Source organism: Natator depressus, chromosome 24 (assembly GCF_965152275.1).
Source record: "Natator depressus isolate rNatDep1 chromosome 24, rNatDep2.hap1, whole genome shotgun sequence".
Taxonomy (NCBI): Eukaryota; Metazoa; Chordata; order Testudines; family Cheloniidae; genus Natator; species Natator depressus.
In genome coordinates, this window is record NC_134257.1 from 19520565 (window position 1) to 19541400 (window position 20836).

The 20836-nt window shown below is 64.3% G+C and overlaps 1 protein-coding gene across 4 annotated transcripts; it reads left to right on the plus strand.

Annotated features, from left to right (window-relative positions):
* Positions 1 to 944: 944 nt before the first annotated feature.
* Positions 945 to 20409, plus strand: LOC141977173 (heat shock cognate 71 kDa protein-like). Of its 4 annotated transcripts, none has more exons than XM_074938527.1 (9): positions 945 to 1054; positions 7493 to 7698; positions 8106 to 8311; positions 8985 to 9137; positions 9730 to 10285; positions 11053 to 11255; positions 11977 to 12175; positions 12356 to 12588; positions 20332 to 20409. In XM_074938527.1, the coding sequence occupies exons 1-9, from the start codon at positions 960 to 962 to the stop codon at positions 20392 to 20394; spliced, it is 1914 nt and encodes a 637-aa protein (XP_074794628.1). In that variant the 5' UTR covers positions 945 to 959; the 3' UTR covers positions 20395 to 20409. The 4 variants fall into 4 exon arrangements, with proteins under 4 accessions (XP_074794628.1, XP_074794624.1, XP_074794625.1 ...); XM_074938523.1 differs by lacking the exon at positions 20332 to 20409 and adding an exon at positions 13427 to 13840; XM_074938524.1 differs by lacking the exons at positions 945 to 1054; positions 20332 to 20409 and adding exons at positions 3903 to 3993; positions 13427 to 13838 and having other exon boundaries at positions 7489 to 7698.
* The last annotated feature ends 427 nt before the right edge of the window (positions 20410 to 20836 follow it).

Genomic DNA, 20836 nt, shown 5'->3' on the forward strand with positions numbered 1-20836 from the left:
AGTCACGGCCCGTCAGAGACCCGACCGCTGTGACCTCCGTGACAGGACGGTCTGACGGGTCAGCTGGGGAACTGCGGCCGTGAAGCGGGTACAGAGCTGGTTAAACAACCGCAAAGAAGGCGTAACTGTGCATGGAAGGACGTGGGATCGGAGGGAGGTCCCAAGTGGGGCTGTTCTGGGCCCCGTGGTGTTTAACATCTGCATCAATCCCCGGCGTGCAGGACTAGGGAGGAGGCTGATCAAGTCCGCAGACCACACAAAGCCGGGGGGCGGGGTTGGGGGGAGTTGCCAACACTTTGGAGGGTGGAGCTGAAATCCAGAGGGACCCCAATGGTTTGGAGCACTGGGCTGTAGATGACACAGTGAAATTCAACACAGACTAATGGCAGGCGCTCCGCCGAGGGAAGAAAAGCCACGTGCCCCAGCCCAGCCTGGGGGAGAACTGGCCAGGCAGCAGCCCCGCCGAGAAGGAGCTGGGAGTTGGGGCGGATCACAACCTCGAGGGGAGCCAGCAATGCGATGCTGGTGCAAGGAAAAGGAAATGCAATTTTCGGTTGCATTAGCAGAGGCAGAGCAAGCGAGTCCTGGGAGGCGCCAGTCCCGCTCTGCTCGGCGCTGGCTCGGCCTCTGCTGGAGGACGGCGTCCAGTTTTGGTCACCACCGAGTAGGCCGGATGGAGAGAAACTGGAAGGCCCCAGCAGCGAGTGACAAAGATGGAACACGAGTCATAGGAGCAAAGGCTGCAGGAACTGGGCATGGTTTGTTTGGGAAAGAGGAGATTACGGGGGGGGACGTGACCGGGGTCTTCAGATACTGCCAAGGCTGCCGTGAAGAAGATGGAGACAAGTTGTTCTCTCTCGCCCCAGGAGGCAGGCCAAGGGGCAACAGGTTCAAACTGGAGCAGAGCAATTTAGATTAAACCTCAGGACAAACTCCCCAGCTGTGAGGCCCGTCAGCCAATGGTCCAGACGCCTCGGGGGGTCCTGGAAGCTCCTTCCCTGCAGGGTTTCGAGAGGAGGCTGGACGGCATCTGTCAGCGGTTCTCAAACTGCAGGTCGGGACCCCACTTTAACGGGGTCGCCGGGGCTGGCTTAGACTTGCTGGGGCCCAGGGCCAAAACCCGACCCTCCCCGCCCAGGATTCAAGCCGAAACCCGAGGGCATCAGCCCTGGGCTGCAGGACTGAGATTCCCAGCCCCCTGCGTGGGGCTCGGCCTTTGGCTTTGCCTCTCCCGCAGGGCCGTGGGGCTCAGGCAGGCTCAGGCTTCGGCCCCCCCTCCTGGGGTCGTGTAGCAGTGTTTATTGTCAGAAGGGGGTTGCGGTGCAATGAAGGTTGAGAACCCCTGGTTTAGACCCAACCCATCCTGCCTCTTGACAGGGGCTGGACTAGCTGACCCTCGCGGGCCCTTCCAACCTCCGGGGTCTGTGGCTCTGTGATTCCATATGGGGGGGGGGGGGGTTCCGTAGCAGTTGGACGCAGCGTGTCTGTCCGAGGGGGAGCTGATGCCAGGACCCCAGAGCTCCCCCCCCATCCACCGCCCCGCCCCGCTGGCTTGGGAGTCCACTGAGCACAGGCTGCTGCAGCAGGTCCCTGCCCCCATTGGGGTTCCCAAGCCCAGACAGGAGGGTGGGTAAAGGAGGGGTGAGCACATGGTGGGGGGGCTGCACAGGGCAGAGATGGGAGGGGGAAATTGAGCATAAGAAAGTTATTGGGAATTGGGGGGATCCAATCGGGTTTGGGGGGATCTGGGGGTTCTGAAGGGGTAATTGGGGGGATCAGGTCAGGTTTGGGGGATCGGGGGAGTAATTGGGGAGATTGGGTTGGGTTTGGGGGATCTGGGGGTTATTGGGGATTTGGGGGATCTTGGGGGGATCAGTGGGGTTATGGGGTCCTGGGTGGGTTATTGGGGATCAGGGAGTTATTGGGGGGATCAGGTGGGGTTTGGGGGGATCTGGGGATCATTGGGGGATTAGGTGGGGCTTGGGAGTCCTGGGTGGGTTATTGGGGATCTGGAGGATTATTGGGGGGATCAGGTGGGGTTTGGGGGATCTGGGGGATTATTGGGGGAATCAGGTGGGGTTTGGGGGTCCTGGGTGGGTTATTGGGGATCTGGGGGATCAGGTAGGGTTTGGGAGTCCTGGGTGGGTTATTGGGGATCTGGGAGATTATTGGGGGGATCAGGTGGGGTTGGGGGATCTGGGGGATCATTGCGGGATCAGGTGGGTTGGGGGTCCTGGGTGGGTTATTGGGTATCTGGAGGATTATTGGGATATCAGGTGGGGGTTGGGGGATTATTGGGGGGATCAGGCAGGGTTTGGGAGTGCTGGGTTGGTTATTGGGGATCTGGAGGATTATTGGGGGGATCAGGTGGGGTTTGGGGATCATTGGGGATCAGGTGGGGTTTGGAGGATCTGGGGGATCATTTGGGGGGATCAGGCGGGGTTTGGGGATCATTGGGGGATCAGGTGGGGTTTGGGGGATCAGGTGGGGTTTGGGGGATCATTGAGGGATCAGGCGGGATTTGGGGGTCCTGGGTGGGTTATTGGGGGATCAGGGGGTCAGGCACCGGAGCAGAGATCTCTGCTCCTACCAAGCCCCAGGGCAGCTGCTGCTCTTCTTGGGCCATGATCCCGCCAGGAGCTTTGCACCGACAGAGTCAATTCCGGGCTGTAAAGGGAACACGGATCCAGGCTGGTAAACAGCTAATTGTGCCAGTTCCCACCCCTCCCCTGCCAGCTCCGCCGGTGCCCCTCGCTCCTGACCCGCAGCCCCCTGCCAGCCCAGCCTGGGGCTGAGAGGGCCAGTCAGGCTGAACTCTGCTCTGGTTCTGCAGGTCCCTTAGTGGGTTTTCTTGAGATTGGGAAATTCATTTCACTTGTGACCTCTAAGAGGCTTTGAACCCAGCAGTGCGTGGGGCCTTTCCCCTCTAGAGGGCACTGGCCCCAATCCGGTCACAGAGCGGGGGGGGGCTGGCCGGCTCAGGGGGGTGGGGAATGGGACAAGGGGCCTTTCCCCTCTAGGGGGCGCTGGCCCCGATCCAGCCACAAAGCAGCAGTCTCCGGGGGGGAGTTCTGGGGAATACACGCGTGAAATGAGCTGGGAAGTTCTCAGCTTGTCCCAAAACCTGCCTCCCTGGGGCTGCTCAGAACCTCCTTCCAATTCCCGGCCTCGAGGGGCCCCAGCCCGTTTATCCCCATTTGTTCGGGTCCCAGCATTGTCCTCCGGCTGGAACAGCTGGTGCCATGGGCTGGGGGGCAGGGGAGGGGGGCTGCAGGGTTCGGGAGACCAGATAGCGAGGGTGAAACATTGGGACAGGGGTGGGGGTAATAGAAAATCAGGACATCTGGTTGCCCTATTGGTGCCCCCTGAAACCTCCCAAAGGGGGAGGGAGCATTTGGCCGGGGGCCTCTGGGGGGCTGTGAGGGGGCACATGGACCTGGAGGCTGGGAGGGGATTGGCAGGGGAGGGGGAATTTGGCCAGGGCTCGCTGGGGGGAGGTTGGGGTGCTCTGGGGGCCACACTGGCCAGGGAGGGGGCTCCTTTTTCCTGGGGGGGCACCACCAGCAGTTAACCTGGAGTTATTTCCATGGCAAGGCAAAAGGGGGGGGTCTCCCCCTCCCCCTTTAAGCCACCTGCCCAGTCCCAAAATAACCCCCTGGCCGGGCTACAATTAGACCCTCCCCGCCCGGCAGGGGGGCCCCGATGAGGGCGGGACCGGCTCAGCCCAGGACCCTCCCAGCTCCCAAAGGGTCCAGCCCGATGCCAATTCCGGCAGCTGCGCTCCCTCATTCGCTCCCCCCGGCCCGGTGACGGAGCGGCCCAGGCCGGCCCCGATTGGCCCAGGCAGGCGGCCAAGTCCAGAAGCTTCTGCAAAGGGGCGGCCGGGTGGGGGGCCGGACCCGTATATAGCTGGGGGGGGGGCGCCGGGCCGGAACGTAGCCACAGCTGGGGTGCAGGGAGCTACCTGGGGCGCACGGAGCCAGCTGAGCAAAGGTAGTGGGATCCCAGCTGCCTGGGGGGGAGATTCCTTGCAGGGCGGGGGAGGGTAATTTAAGCTGATTGGGGCAGATCCTGGGAGCTGGGGCTTGGGGAGAAGGGGCAGACGCGCAGCTGAGTGGGGCAGAGGCTGGCAGCTGCGGGGAGCCCCAGCTGCGGGGGCGGGGGGGCGTGTAGATCCTTGGCAGTTACCAGGAGAAGGGATCCGGGCTTGTTCACTTCAGAGATGTTGTTGCCAGTATTTATTCCTGTGCTGGTGTGTAGTTTTCCCTCTGGCTGGGGCCGGGCTGACAAGGGGGGTGCTCGGACTCCTGGGTTCTTACTTTGGGGAGAGAAGTTTCTCTCCCCTGCTTTTCAGGGGAGTGGAGGCCGGGAGTCAGGACTCCTGGATTCTCCCACGAGCTAGGCTGCTAAGTGGCTGGGGCGGGGGGGGAAAAAAATCCCCTTTGTGCCTCAGTTTCCCCGTCCCAGCAGAGCTAATAACTTGCCTTCCCGGGGCCGTCTGAAGGTCTCCCCACCGGGACCCGGGCCATATACGGTACAACAGCGTCACCCCCATAAATAGTCTCTGGCTGGCAGCCCTTGGCACCGCGCCCAGGGCCCCTCTCTGACTGGGGCGGGGTGGGGTGTTTCCTTCCTCTTAGGGCCAGTCAACCTCCACAATGCCCCTGGCTCTCACCTCTCCCTGCCCCTCTTGGGACGCGACTAGGACATGCTAGCCTCTGGAATTTGAACCCTTCGGGTGCTGCACCCTGGGGGGTGCCCTGTACCTAGGGGTAACCCCCATGCACCCCCAAACTTTGCAGCTAAAACAGCTTCCCACCCTTGCCGCCAGAGGTCTGGACATAATTTGGGGGCACGGGGAGCTCTGGCGGTGGACTGTCCCCGTCGGCGGGGGTCTCTCGTTTGGAGGGGCAGGGTGGGTATCTCCAGCTGCAGGGGCTCTGTATGGCGGGTCACCCCAATCGTCCTCCAGGGACGCTGCCCCTCATTTGCTAAGACCTAGCAGGGGCCCAGGGGTTAATTCGCGGAATCCACCCCGCTCAGAAGTTTCAGAGGCTGCAGAACAAGACCCGGGGCGACCCTCCATTGGGGCCCCCGTATCTCCAGAGCCCCGGGTCCAAACCGCTTCAAACTTTCCCCCTCCAGCCTCCCCCGCTCCCCGAACCGCCCTGCCGATTTTGGAGGCAATCGGCCTCTCCCAGGGGATTTTAGCCGGGACCCACAGCTGGCCTCCAGAGCTGGCCCGAGTGGCGCAGCAGCGAATCCAGGCTGCGCCGGGCCAGGGGCTGTCAGCGCGGCTGGGCGGGGCTGGGTTTGGGGCACGGCTCGGGGCCCCTGTCACAGCCCCACTGGAGGGGGGCTGGGAACAAACCGTGCCGGGGCGACGCCCTTCTGGCTGTAACGGTGGATCAGAGCAAAACACAGAGCCACAAACACAACCCCCCCTTCCCCCCCCCATTTATCTGCGCGACAGACATGGGCAGCCCCGGCCGTGGTGGTGGGGGGGGTCCAGATAGCGAGCCTGCCCGCGCCCCCTAGCAATGCGCAACTGGCTGCATTGGAAACACCCCCTTCCCAGAGCCTGCGATAGAACCCAGGAGTCCTGGCTCCCAGCCCGCCCTGCTCTAACCACGTGACCCCACTCCCCTCCCTGAGCTGGGGAGAGAACCCGGGAGGCCTGGCTCCCAGCCCCGCCCCCCAACCACTAGACCCCACTCCCCTCCCTGAGCTGGGGCGCAAATTAGGATTCCATGGGTTGTAGGAGGGAGGGGGCATCTAGTGGCTTAGGGCAGGGAGCCAGGACTCCTGGGTTCTCTCTGTATCTGTTCGGACACCCAGCTCTCGTGCTGGCTGTGACGTTGGGAGCTGTGTTCTGTGTTGTCCGTTCCTGGCACTCCCCAGAGCCAGCGCCCTTACCCCGACCACAGGTCCGGCCACTGGCGACTAGCGGAGCCTTTCACCACGTCTCTCGGACAAGGGCACGGCCGGGCGGGGCTCTGAGCCGGGGGACCCCAGCTCTTATCGCTCTGGCACGGGCACAGGACGTCCGATAGCCAGGCTGGGGGCAGTAAATAACTTGGGTCCTAACCTCTAGTGGAGCATGAGCTGTGTGTGGCCCTGAAAACCAACCGCTCTCCTCTAGCGCCCTGCCAGGACCTGCGTTGGGGCCAGGTGCCCCGCTGGTGTAAAGAAAACCCCGCTGCAGGAGAGCGAAGGCCCACAGACCCCAGCCGGGGTCGGGCTCTGTTCTGAGTGCTGGCCTAGGCCGCGCTTTATAGAATTGTACAGAATTGAGTGATGGGCGAGTGAGGTCAACTGGCTAGAGCCCGGACTCCTGGGTCCTCTCCCCGGCTCTGGGAGGGGAGCGGTGTCTGGTGGTTAGAGCAGGGGTCCCTACTTCCCAGGGAGTAGGAATGAGCAGTTTCCCCGCTGGGGTGCCAAAGGGTTAAGCTGGCAGTCTTGGCCAAGCTTGGGGGTGTGGGGGCTTGGGCTGTATCCTAGAACCGGCAGGGTCCCCCAGGCCTGAGCTTGAACGGCCCCCCTTCTTCTTGTGTAAACTCCCTGTCCCCCTGCCAGCTGGCAGCACTGCCCCATGGATCAGCTGGTGGTGGGGGCCAGGGCCTGCGATTGGCTGGGCAGCCGGGCGGGCCGCCCCCTTGGGCCAGGGGCCAGCGAGGGCCGTGTTTCTAGAAGGGCCGGTGGGGGCGCAGGGCCAGGGGAGGTGCTGCAGCCCCCAACCGGGGCTGTTCCAGCAACTTCGCGCGGCTCCCTCCGGAGAGGGACACATGGGGTCACCCCTCCAGCAGGGACCAGGGGACAGGTGGGGACTTGCGTGCGCACATGAGATTAGCCTGTCGATCTATCGACAGAATTTTGCAGTGTTGGGTTTTTTTTATTATTTTGACGGTTAATATCGGTGTTGACAAAAATCTATTTAAATGTTCACCATTGCGGGAAATGGGGGGGGGGGGGGGGCCTCGGGGGACCAGATGTCCCAATATTTGGGCCTTTGTCTAGGACCGTATTGCCTGTCCTGATTTTTCACCCTCCATCTCTGGTCCCCCTGGGTGGGTCAGACGTGAACTGTTTAATGACCGCCGCTGAGATCACCCACCTCCCGTGGGAATCCCCGTGTCACTGGAGCTGGGATTCCAGGCAGCGGTGCTCTCGCTGGGTCCAGCAGCGAAGGGAACGCGTCCGGCGGGTTTGCGTGCGGGCCAAGGCACCGACCTTGACAGGTTTCAAAATCGCGTCCTTCCGAGCCTCTAGAAACCACAGGAGACCCAGGGCCCATCTGGCCTGATATCTCTCTCCCCCGCTCCCCAGATGGGATCCTAGAATTAGATCTCAACAGGGGATCCTACGGCATTAAGTTCTGTTAACCTTAGTGTACCTATAGGAGGGGAGTGGGGTCTAGTGGTTAGAGCAGGGGGGCTGGGAGCCAGGAGGCCTACGTCCCATTTGAGCCCCTTCCATCCCCCTTGGCAGCCAGGATGTCGAAGGGCCAAGCTGTCGGCATTGACCTGGGCACCACCTACTCCTGCGTGGGGGTGTTCCAGCATGGCAAAGTGGAGATCATCGCCAACGACCAGGGCAACCGCACCACGCCCAGCTACGTGGCCTTCACGGACACCGAGCGCCTCATTGGGGACGCTGCCAAGAACCAGGTGGCCATGAACCCCACCAATACCGTCTTCGGTGAGTGCTGGGACACGGGGCCTGTCCCCTTTGGGATCCAACCCCAGGGGAGGCGGACTGGCTGGCTCGGGTGATGGGGAAGGGGATCTGGAACTTCCCCCTCCGGGGTGGTGTCCAAGGACAGTTTGATTCCTGTGTGAAACAAGTTGGTGGGTTCTTAGGCAGGACAGGGGTTCCTTAGCATCACTACCCCCACCAAGGGATTTCTGCAATCTTTAGGGAGGAGCATGGAGCCCCTGGGTGGGACCACCAGGGGACCTCAGATCCCAAGGGGGCAGAGGGGTAGCTTGACCACTGAGGGGGCTGTGGGGGTCTCTGATCTGGGGAGGGGGTGTGGAGGCTGGAGCCCCTAGGGATCCCCCATCTCTGTCTCCCACTGACCACCCCACGTGTCATTCCCCGCCCAGATGCCAAGCGTCTGATTGGCCGGCGCTTCGACGACCCGGTGGTGCAGTCGGACATGAAGCACTGGCCCTTCCAGGTGATCAACGACGGGGGCCGGCCCAAGGTGCAGGTGGAGTACAAGGGTGAGACCAAGACCTTCTACGCCGAGGAGATCTCCTCCATGGTGCTTACCAAGATGAAGGAGATCGCTGAGGCCTACCTGGGCAAGGTGAGGCCTTTGGGGTGGGGCCGAGAAGCCTTGGGGGCGGGGCCAGGTACGTTCTGGGGGCATGGGGCCAGGAGGCCTGGAGGCAGGTCATGCCTGGGTGTGGGGCCAAGAGGGCTGGGGATAGGGCCAGGTAAGTCCTGGGGGCATGGGCCATGCTGGACCCTACTTTGGAAGCTGGGGTGGGGAGTGGGGTTGAGTGGGTCAGAGATGGGGGAGGAAAGGGGGGCTGGGAGCCAGTACTCCTGGGTTCTGTCCCAGGCTCCGGGGGGCATCTCGTGAGTTAGAGCAGCTTCCTTCCCTATCCTGCAGGGGGCAGCATCTGAAGCACCCAGTGCCCATACGCTGCTAACCAGTTAACTCCATGCCTGGGCTGGGCCCCACGGCCGGGGCTCCGGTGCCCCTGGGGGCGCCACCGCCCCAGTCTGTCCTGAGGTGCCGGACACCCCCACTCACCGAGCCTCTGGCAGGGTTTGAACCTTCGGCACCACAGCGTCCGTCGTGGGCTGCAGGAAGCTCTCCGGTAGCCGGCGGCAGTAGTAGATCGTTACCCTCTGGGGCAGAAGGGATGCAAAGGGAGCTTCCCCCGGGACCTGTGTCCCGTCCCCCCCCTCCACCGTCCTTTTGGTGGGGGGGGGCAGCCCCAGCCTCCACTGACCCGCCCCTCCCCCCGCAGACGGTCACCAATGCGGTCATCACGGTGCCGGCCTATTTCAACGACTCCCAGCGCCAGGCCACCAAGGACGCTGGCACCATCGCTGGGCTGAACGTGCTGCGCATCATCAATGAGCCCACGGCTGCTGCCATCGCCTACGGGCTGGACAAGAAGGTGAGCAGGGAATGGGGGCCCTGCCCTGGCCTCTAGGGGGCGCCCATCCGGGACTTGCTGGCCCCGGGGGGAGGGAGGGATGGGATATGGGGGCCCTGCCCGGCCTCTAGGGGGCGCCCATCCGGGACTGGCTGGCCCCGGGGGGAGGGAGGAATGGGATATGGGGGCCCTGCCCTGGCCTCTAGGGGGTGCCCATCCGGGACTGGCTGGCCCCAGGGGGTGGGAGGGATGGGATATGGGGGTCCTGCCCTGGCCTCTCGGGGGCACTGATCTGGGACTGGCTGGCCCCATGGTGTGGGGGGAGAGGATGGGATGAGGGCCCACCCTCTTTAAGCGTGGGGGGACTGGCTAGCTTTGGGGCACAGGGAAGGGGACTGGGGGGCTGCCCCCTCGGGGTGGTGGGCTGGCTGGCTCAGAGGGGGATGGGATCTAGGGGGCCGTGTCCCTGTCGGGGGCCTGGCTGGGGAACAGGGTGTGGGGAGTGGCTGGCCAGCTCAGGGGGGAATGGGATCCGAGTGTGTGTGTGGGGGGGGGGGGGGGAGAGACACCTGGGGGTCCCTGCCCCCCCAAAATGCTCATCTCCCCCCCACAGGTGGGCGGGGAGCGCAACGTGCTGATCTTCGACCTGGGCGGGGGCACCTTCGACGTCTCCATCCTGACCATCGAGGACGGGATCTTCGAGGTGAAGTCCACGGCGGGCGACACCCACCTGGGGGGCGAGGACTTCGACAACCGCATGGTCAACCACCTGGTGGCGGAGTTCAAGCGGAAGCACAAGCGGGATGTGACGGGCAGCAAGCGGGCGGTGCGGCGCCTGCGGACGGCCTGCGAGCGGGCCAAGCGCACCCTCAGCTCCTCCACCCAGGCCTCCATCGAGATCGACTCGCTCTACGAGGGGGTGGACTTCTACACGGCCATCACCCGGGCCCGCTTCGAGGAGCTCAACGCCGACCTCTTCCGGGGCACGCTGGAGCCCGTGGAGAAGGCCCTGCGGGACGCCAAGCTGGACAAGGCCCAGGTGCACGACGTGGTGCTGGTGGGGGGCTCCACCCGCATCCCCAAGATCCAGAAGCTGCTGCAGGATTTCTTCAACGGGCGCGAGCTCAACAAGAGCATCAACCCCGACGAGGCCGTGGCCTACGGCGCCGGTGAGGGGGGGGGCCTGGGAGGGGCAGGATGGGGGCAGGGGCGGAGGGGAGTGGATGGGGGGAGTTCAGGGGCGGTGGGGGAAGGATCGGATGGGGGGGGTCAGACGGGGGGGTAAATGGGGGGGGGGCGTGGGGGAGGCTTGGAGGGGCAATGATGAATAGACGGGGTGTGCAGGGGGGCTCAGAAGGGTGAGGGAGGGTCAGGTTGAAGGGGGTAGGTGAGATGTGGGGGCTTGGGGGGCAGTGCTGGGGTAGATGGGGCAGCTGAGGGGAGGGGCACTGGAGGGTAGGTCAGATGGGGCAGGCTGGGAGTGGGGGAGGGGTAGATAGGGGTCTTGAGGGGGCAGATGGGGAGGTGGACAGTGGGGGCGTAGCGGGGCCGTGGGGGGCTGGAGGCGATGGGGTGATGCTGTCCAGGGCAGGGACATGGCAGGGGGGCTGGCCCCTAGCTCTGGAGGAGGAGTCTCACCCCAATCTCTGCGTCGGGGAGGGGGGCACCCGATTTCGGGCACCCCGTCCCAGCCCCAGGGAGGCGCCAACGGAGCAGGTGGTTTCAGTGCCAGGGATTTGCCGTGCGAACGGGGGCCCGGGCACTTCTCTGAATGAGCCCCCCCTCCCCCACCCCGACGTGAATGATACAAACGAGCCATTTGTGGGGGCATAAATTATGCCCTCTGGCCGCCCTCCGGTGGCAGAGCCGATCCTGGGCCCAGGCTGGGGGGACCCCGGTGCCTCGCTGACCCCCCCCCCCCGCCACCCCCCTCCAGCGGTCCAGGCGGCCATCCTGTCAGGTGACAAGTCGGAGAACGTGCAAGACCTGCTCCTGCTGGACGTGACGCCCCTGTCCCTGGGCATCGAGACGGCCGGCGGCGTCATGACGGCCCTGATCAAACGCAACACGACCATCCCCACCAAGCAGACCCAGACCTTCACCACCTACTCCGACAACCAGCCCGGCGTGCTCATCCAGGTCGGGGGTGGGGGGGGAGGCTGTGGGGGGCTAAAGGGGGGGGCAGGCTGTTGGGCATGGCGGGAGGGGGACGGAGAGCTCATGGCGGGTAGTGCCAAGCTCTGCCTGCAGAGAGCTGGGATATGCAGGCCATGAGGGGGTGCAGATTTCGGGGGTCTCCTTAGGGGGGTGCAGAGAGCAGGGGGGGCTCACCCAGGTGTGTGGGGAGGGGGCTGCAGGGAGTGAGTGACTCACGCAGTTAGGCTCTGGGGGAGCAGAGGGCTCGGGGGCTGACCCAATGAAGGGCTCAGCCCGGTGCGTGGGGAGGGAATAAAGCACATGGGGGTGTAGCAAGACGGCTGTGTGGTTCGGGGGAGCCTAGGAGTCATGGGGAAGGGGGCAGACCGGGGGGGACACAGCTGAGGGGGTGCCTGGCTGCATTCAGAGACCTGGGGGGGGGAGGAGGATGGGCATGGGGCACCGCAGCTGGGGGGGGCGGGCCTTGTCAAGCTGTGGGGCATCACCAGGAGGGCGGCTGGGGGGCAGGGGTGCAGAGAGCAGCGGTTGCGTAGAGATGAGCCCCCAAAAATGACAAGGAGGGAAGCCCGGGGTGACAGGGTGCCTGGCTGAGCACGAACAGGAGAAGGGGAAACTTAGTGCCCAGGGGGTGTGGGGCCCCATGCCCGTCCGCAGGCTGGTGTGGCTGGTTCCCTCCTAACCCCCTGCCTGGCGCCCGCCACAGGTCTTCGAGGGCGAGCGGGCCATGACCAAAGACAACAACCTGCTGGGCAAGTTTGAGCTGACGGGCATCCCGCCCGCCCCCCGCGGGGTGCCCCAGATCGAGGTGACCTTCGACATCGATGCCAACGGCATCCTCAACGTCTCGGCCGTGGACAAGAGCACGGGCAAGGAGAACAAAATCACCATCACCAACGACAAGGGTGAGAACCCAGGCGTCCGGCCTCTAACCCACTAGACCCCAGAGCCAGGGAGAGAACCCAGGCATCCTAGCTCCCAGCCCCCTTGCGCTCACCACTAGACTTCATTCCCCTCCCCAAGCCGGTGGGAGAACCCAGGCGTCCAGGGGGCCCTGTGCTGAGCAGGTCTCCTGCCCCCTCCAGGCCGGCTGAGCAAGGAGGAGATCGAGCGCATGGTACAGGAGGCGGAGCAGTACAAGGCGGAGGACGAGGTCCAGCGGGAGAAGATCGCGGCCAAGAACTCGCTGGAGTCGCTGGCCTTCAACATGAAGAGCACGGCCGAGGACGAGAAGCTGAAGGACAAGCTGGCACCCGAGGACAAGCAGAAGATCCTGGACAAGTGCAACGAGGTCATCAACTGGCTGGACCGGAACCAGGTGAGGTGGGGGGGGGCTCTGGGCTGGGCCAGAACCGAGGGGCAGGGAGGAGTTGGAGAACCAGGCATGGTTGCAGGTCCATGGTGAGGGAGAGGTGGGGACCAGAGCTTCAGGGAGCCCCTAGCTCCCCTCCCAGAGCTGGGGAGAGAACCCAGGAGTCCTGGCACCCAGCCCCCTTGCTCTAACCACTACACCCCCAGCTCTGGGAGGGGAGTGGGATAGAACCCAGGTCTCCCCCTGCTAGAAAGTCCTGGAGCTGGTTCTTCCTCTCCCCCCCCCCCCAACCCCAAAGACCAGGTGAAATGACCCTTCTCACCAGCAGCAGTGGGGCAGACCCTGTGCTGCGGGGGACGTGTTTCACCCACACACCCCCCGCAGCTGGGACGGCCTCTCCCACAGCGAGCCGTGCCCCAGTTCCCGCAGCCGCAGGGACCCGCAGACAGGGCTGAAACCAGGGGCTGGGGGGGACGTCTAGGCCTGGGGGCAGCTTCCCCTGGGACCTCCTGCAGGGGCGAACGGGGCTCAGAAGCCCAGAGCTAGGGAAGACCCCAGCGTCTCCCCTGGCTCCTAGCAGCCTCCTTTCTGGGGGGAGAGACCATGAGATCAGCCAGGGCCCTGTTGTCTCCCCACCCCACCCTCCGTGGGGGGAGGCTCCCTTGATCTCAGGGGCCTCGGGGAGCAACGGGTGGGGCCAGGTGGACCCACCCGTACAGGACAGCACAGCGGGAACAGCCGCAGAGCCCGCCCCCATGAAGCCTGGGTGGATACCAGCTGGGGGGGGTGCATTGGGGCTGGCGTGCAAGGGGTTAACGCTGCCCCCGTGCCCACCCCCCAACAGATGGCGGAGAAAGAGGAATACGAGCACCAGCAGAAGGAGCTCCAGAACCTCTGCAACCCCATCATCACCAAGCTGTACCAGGGCGCCAGTGGCGGGATGCCTGGGGGGATGCCCGGGGGCTTCCCTGGGCCCGGTGGGGCTGGGGGGGCCTCCTCCGGCCCCACCATCGAGGAGGTGGATTGAGAGGCCCAGCCACGGACCTCGTCCTTCCCCTTCCCCAGCTGAGCCGACACAGACATCACCCATCCCCGGGGAAGGGGGCGGGGCATTGGCTGGCTTACCCCATGGCTTTCCCATGAGCCTCCGCTCTAGCGGGGACCCCACTCCCCCCCAACTATGACTTGCTGTGTTTAGTGCGGGTCGGCCCCCACCCCCTGCTGCCGCGTTGCGAATCCACCTCTGTCGGCTCAGAATAAATTATTGTGCCCCTGTAACATGCTGGGCCGGTGTCGCCTCATTAGTGGGAGGTTTGGGGGGTGCTGGGGCTGAAATCTCGCTCCAGGGTGAGACAGGGACCTGGCTGGACCTAGGGGACGGGGCAGAGCTGGGGCTGGAACCCAGGAGTCCTGGGGGCCAATGCCAGCTCTCTGCGAGGCCAGGAGCTCGAGCTATCCAGTGCAAGCCAAGGACGGCTTGGGGTGACACAATCCCCATATCAGATCAGGGGCTCTTCGGCCGAGCAGGGAAAATCTGCCAGGATCCAATGGCTGGAAGGGGAAGCCAGCCCGATTCAGCATGGAAATAAGGCATCAATTTGTAGCCATGAGCGTAATTGCCCTGGATTCACCAGCGGTCACGGGCTCACAGATCGTCCCTGCTCTTGGCCCCGTGCGGTCCCTGGGGGGGAACCCCTTCAGTGTGACAGCCCCTCGGGGGGGGGCACTCTCTGGCAGGGGTTAAGCCCCTCCACCTCCTGGACCCGCACCTCTCTGAGCCCTAGCATGCCTGTCTCTGCTGTGGGCCCCGTCAGGGAGTCCCCTCACTTTGGACCCCCGGGGCCTCCACTCCCAGGGGGAATAATGTCGTGTCTCCTCCCCACTCCCCCATTCTCTAGCCCGGAGCAACTCTCAGCTGGCGTAACACAGGAGGGTTTACTGAGCGTCTGAACCCAGAACAGGAAACTCTCTGGCCTCAGGCCTGGCCTCCCCCAGCCCAGCCTCCCCTGTACCTAGGGGGGCTCTGCCTGCTCCCTCCCTCCAGCCCCAAGCCCCCCTGCTTCCCCACTGGGCATCTGCTATCACCGGCCCCAAGCCCCCGCCCTCTGTCCATTGTCTCCTCTCCAGGTAAACAGGGTCACCTAGGCCCCCTCTTCTGTCCTCTGGCCCCTCTGGCTGGACCCGGCTCATTATGTCACCGGGGTCCTCTCCCCACAGCCCATTGTCCTCGCACGGGCCGGAACCGGCTGCGACTCCCAAGCTGGGTCACTGGGTCCCCAGTCGCTGGGGTCTCCATTCTCCAGGCCATTGGCCGGGGTCCCAAGTTCCCTCACTGGCCCTTTGTCCCCAGAAACTCCCTCTCCCATCCCCTCGTTAAACCAGTAGCCCCCAGGGAAACTGAGTCCCACCCCCTTGGAAAAACAAGAAAATCCCCCACTTCGTCACACCAGCGCTGGTGACTTTTAAACCAGGCTCGGGTGGTTTTTCGAGCCCTTGTTCCCCCAGGTGTTAATTCAGGGCCTAGCTCGGGTCTGTGTTATGCAGGGGGCAGACGACGTGATTCACGGGGCAGCAGTCGTCCAGCAGTTAGCTCTGCAGAGCGGAGAAGAGAGTGGACACGGGCGCTGGCAGCAGTAGTAAAGTTGTTACCCGCTGTGGGCCCACCACTAGGGGCCGATGCAGAGCTCACTTCCCATGAGCTCCTCCCTGGCCCCCAGCTCTAAGCCGAGCGCAGGCGGGCGGGTCGCATTCTGCAGGGCTTAAGAAGGGGTTTTTGTTGGCCGACTGGAGTCAGGGACTTTTCTTTTTCCTTGCCCTGGGAGCATCCACGCTCAGCCCCGCCCCCCCCCCCCCCCCACAGGAGAGGGGATACGGCCAGCGGGGCTCCTGCCCTGAGCTCCTCCAGGGACATCCTCTTCTGGCGGCCGGCCCGCTTGTGTGCTAGATCCAGCCTTGCACCAGTTGTGGGGCTGGGAAGGAATGCTCCCGCCAACTCAGACTGATACACCTGACCTCTCCCCCAGTCTAGCCCCTGGACCCCACTCCCCTCCCAGAGCCGGGGAGAGAACCCAGGCGTCCTGGCTCCCAGTCGCTCCCTGCTCTAACCACTAGACCCCACTCCCCTCCCAGAGGCAGAGAGAGAACCCAGGCGTCCGGACTCTCATTTCCATGTGACCATGCTGCTTTTAGGGGGAGTTCTGCCTGCCCCCCACCCCTGGGGCTTCTAGCTGGCTCTTTCCTGCCCCCCAGAGGAGATGCCAGCATCTGCAGGGCTGAGGGCTGGGAAGGGCCAGCCCCCCTTCCTGGCCGCTCACTGGTTTATGGCCAGATGCTCTGACTCAGCCAGTGGCCAGGGATGAGGGCGGCCGCTCGCAGTTCATTTTCTGGCCTGTCTCCCTTTCCCAAACATCTGCCCACGTAGCCATCACAGGGCTTCCTGATCAGGCTCTCGCCCTCTGGCGCATAGGGGGGAGTTTCTGCAATATCCATGAGGCCCACCTGTGCCTCCGTTTCCCTGTGTACTCTGCGTGGTTATGCGGGGGAGGCAGGAGCGTTATGGCTCCTCTGGGCCACACAGCAAGACTCAGGTGTGGGGGGAGCAGGCTGGCTGGGCTGCCATGAATGGGGTCCTTAAGGAACCCCCCATCGATGCAGCATCCCAAAGAGATGAGGGAAAAGCCCCCCTGCCCAGACAGAAGGAGGTTCCCCCACCCCTCCCAGCAGGGCGGCTGAGCATCCCCACCCGCTGGAGTGAGATGGGACCAGCAGGGGCTAAAGAGGGGGCAGCTGCTCTCCCCCAGCACCGAAGGGGGCCGAGAGCGACAGAACCCACCATGGCTCTGAAAGACGGGGGGATCCGACGTCCTCTGGCCGCGCTCCTCCCCAGCCGGGCTGGTCACACCTCTGGGCTTGCGCTGGGCGTCTGTTTGGGGTGCAGGGTGATGGGAGCCAGGGGTGCAGACCCAGCAGGTAGAAAGGGGACCCCCCCCATCACAATGCACAGGAACTGAACAGGGAGGGGAGGAAAAGCAGGTACCGGAGTTGGCGGGGGGTGGTGGGTCACGGGTGTAAATCAGCAGGGCCAGGCCACAGTCACATCAATAGGGCCTGGCCCCAGCCGGGCTCCTGCATTCCTGGGGAGGGCTGGGGAAAGTCCTGGCTGGCTGCACGTGGGAGAGACGCAGGCCGGAGCCAGGGGCCCGAGGCGGGAGCCGAGTGTAAACAGCAGGGGCGGCGGGGCTGGGGTGACGGTACCAGAGGGTGTTTGGATGTGGCAGGAACCAGGTGCCAGCACCCAGGGCTGGTAGCCCGGGGACCTGAGCTCACAGGGGAAGAGCTGGGAGCAGAGACTGGGGCCCAGAGATGGCTGGGGGAAGTCATGCAGCTCCAGTGCTCTGTTTAGTGCCACTGCAAGGCAGCCAGCTCTGGGGAGGAGCCGTGGAAGGTGGCAAAGGGGAAGATGAACCATGCTCCTCGGGGAGCTGGTAATGGAACGGCAGCGTGTCTCCCCAGAGGGTGAAATCAACCGGGCGATAAATCATAGCAGCGGAGGTGCTGCGGGGAGCCGGGGCCAGAACCCAGAGAGGGAGAAAGAACGACCGTGTGGATTTATTAGGAGCTCCATTTTTCAAGAGTCTGCAGAGAGACCCCCCCTCCCCCACGGTGACCCACTAGACCCCCACTTCCGTCCCAGAGCTGGAGATAGAACCCAGGAGTCCTGGCTCCCAGCCCTCCTGCTCTAACCACTAGCCCCCACTCCCCTCCCAGAGCCTGGTAGAGAACCCGGGCATCCTGACCCCCAGCCAGAGAGTGGCTGGAATGCCCCCAGGCTCTCCCATGCAGGGGGAGGACTCCAGTGACTCAGGCCTGCTGGTGGAGTCCCATGTCCTGCCCCAGTTTCAGTGACCTGGTGAGGGTGCCCCGGGCAGGGGTGAGGCTGTTATTGTCTGGCTCCAGCTAGGGTGACAGCTCCCACCTGCTCAACGTGGGGCACAGACTCATGCTGGGGATAAAAGGGCCCGCTGCCCTGGGAGGGGCGAGAGAACCCAGGCATCCTGGGGCCCAGCCCCACCCTGTTCTAACCACTAGGCCCCACTCCCCTCCCAGGGCCGGGGAGAGAACCCAGGAGTCCTGAATCTCATCCCCCACCCACTTCTAGCCGTGGTGTGGTGGGATTACAGAGAGAGCAAGAGAGGGGTCTTTGAGACAGAGGAAACCCTGTGATACCTGCACTGGTTCACCAACCTCCTCCTTGAGGCTGGACACCAGGACTCCTGGGCTCTATCCTCAGCTCTGGGAGGGGAGTGGGGGCTCATGGTTAGAGCAGGGTGGGTTGGGAGCCAGGACTCCTGGGTTCTATTCCCAGGTCTGGGAGAGGAGTGGGGTCTAGTAGTTAGATCGGGCGGGGGGCTGGGAGCTCCATCTGCAGGACTCCTGGGCTCTATCTGCAGCTATGGAAGGGAGAGTGGGGGCTGGTCGTTAGAGCTGGGAGCCAGGACTCCTGGGTTCTCTCCCCAGCTCTGGGAGGGGAGTGGGGGCTGGCGGTTAGAGCAGGGTGGGACTGGGAGCCAGGACTCCTGGGTTCTCTCCCCAGCTCTGAGAGGAGAGCGGGGGCTGGTGGTTAGATCCGGCAGGGGTGCTGAGAGCCAGGACTCCAGTCTTATGTTCTTCGTCTCTGGCCCCATCTTTGTGTCTCTCTTTCTTTCCTTCCCTGCCCCTCAGGAGCTCTCTGGGGCCGGTCCCTACCCCTGTGTCACATCGGGAGTTGGGGCGGGGGGGTCATAACTCAGCCCCCTAGGAAGAGCAGGGAGCAATGAATAGCACAGAGAATGTCTCCACCCCTCTTTCCTTCCATCCCTCGCTCACGTTTTCCATCCCAGCTGCCCCCCACCTGCCCCGGCCGGCCTGGCCGGATTCCCAAAGCCTGCGCCACCCGCCCAGCTCCCCTTTTTCCAGCGGGATGCGCCTGGCATCCATCCCATCCCAGCCGTGCACCCCGCCCGCTCCGGGCCCCGTCCGCGCTCACACGAGCTAATTACCCCCTGGCCGTTCGGCGTCGCTGGCAAACAGCTGGCTGGGTGCCCACGGTGGATCTGCCCTGTGGGTGGCACCCGCCGAGTGGCAGGGCCCCAGCGTGGGTATTTAGGGGGTGATTAGAGGCAGCTCTCGGGCTTGGCGGTGAAGGACAGACGGACACAGGACGGGCGACAGGAGCACCCGACAATTCTCACCATGGCCTGGGCTCTGGCGCTAATTCGGCTGCTGGCGCTGGTAGCTCCAGGTAAAGGAGCCCCGGGGGGCAGGGGCGGAACCGACCAGGAGGGCCAGGCTGGCTGGGGTGGGGGAAAATCAGGACGCCTGGGTTTGGTTCCCAGCTGCTCTCGGAAGAGTGATCGAGCCTTGGAGTCCCCGTCTGTGAAATGGGGCAAAGGACCCTGCCGTTGGTTGCATTGGAAGATCTCCTGGGGAGGGCCTGTCTCTCGTGGTGTGTCCATGCAGTGCCCAGCGTGGTCCCCATCTCTGTCCGGGGTCTGTGCAGCGCCCAGCACAATGGGTCCTGATCTCTGTCCAGGGTCCATGCAGCGATGGGGGCCCCGGTCTCTGTCCAGCATCCGTGCAGCCGTGGGGCCCCCAGTCTCTGTCCATGGTCCGTGCAGCTATGGGGGCCCCGGTCTCTGTCCAGGGTCCTTGCAGCCGTGGGAGCCCCGGTCTCTGTCCAGGGTCCGTGCAGCTCCTGACGCGACGAGACCTCAGTGGCACTCAGGTGTCCATTCAGCACCCTGGTCACAGGTGGGGTCTGTGCAGCACAGTGGTGGTGGGGGGTCCCCAAACTTTTGATATGGTTGGGGGAGGTGAGGAGGAGGGATGAGAAATCCTCCCCTAGCATTGACAGGTCCGTGGGCCTGTAAGGGACAATCCTGACCCGCGGGGGGGGGGCGGGTTGGGCTGCAGGGGAAGGACCCCAGCCCAAGCTGAGGGCTTGTTAGCCTCCCCCACGCAGCTGTGTGGTTAGCGACTCCCTCACCTCAGCCGGGTTTCCAAGCTCTTGGAGTGGGGGCTTTAGGGGCGTCAACGGGAGCTGAGGTGGGGGGGGGGGCAAGAAAGCCCAGCTCCAGGTGATCCCAAAACACCTGGGAAACACTCATGGCAAAAATCCTCTCGGAATTGGGGCTGTGCGGATCGGCTCACCCATTATGCAGGTGGGGAAACCGAGGCACGGGGCAGCATCCCTGAAAGGCCAGGGGAGGCACCAACCATGACTGGGAGCCATAGATAGAACCCAGGAGTCCTGGCTTCTGCCCCGCAACCACTAGACCCCACTCCCCTCCCACAGCTGGGGATAGAACTTATCCCATCCCCCCCGCCCCCCAGCCAGCCGGTCCCACGCCCTGGGACCGGATCAGGGTCAGCGCCCCCTAGTGGGAAAAGGCCCCGTGCCCCATTCCCTGAGCAGCCCAGCTCGGAGGCTTCGGGGTGGCCCCACCCCAGGAACAGGCTGTCCCGGATCCCAGATAAACACCCCAGCGTCGCCTCTCACCCCCTCCGGGGGGTGAAACTGGTACAATTTTCCCAGAGCGGAGGAACAGAACTTGCAAAAACAGACCTACCCCATTCCTAGCCCCTGTCCCGGACTCCTGGGTTCTCTCCCCGGCTCTGGGCGGGGAGTGGGGTCTAGTGCCTAGAGGCGGGGGGGCTGGGAGCCCGGACTCCTGGGTTCCTGGCTCTGAGGTCCTGTCTATCTCCCGCCAGCCGCCTGCCTGCAGTGCAAATCCTGCCACGGGGAGTTTGGCTGCTCGGTGGAGACAGAAGTGACGTGCCGCGAGGGGGAATCCAGCTGCCGGACAGCTGTGCGCAGCGCCGCCGTGTGTGAGTCCGGGGGGGCTGGGCGGCCTTCCCCGGGCTGGGGCTGGGGGCGGGGACGGCTCGTGGGCGCTGGGGGAGGGGGGTAAAGTTACAGCATTGTATCGCAGCCTGTAAAGTCTGAGGGGAGTGGGGGGCACTGGGGGGCAGGGGGCATGCAGGGTGGGGGGGCACTGGGGGCATGCAGGGTGGGGGGCATTGGGGGCATACAGGGTGGGGGCAGGGACATGCAAAGGGATGTGGGGGGCATGTAGACCCAGCTAAAATCTGGGGGGGGGGTCCATGGTCTCGAGGAGGGGGGTAACTGCCCCCCTTGCCCTATAGGAACGGTGTCTGCTGGGGGGGGAGGTTTCGGGCGCGGGGTGCCCTATTAGGGGGGAGCCAGGCGGGTTTT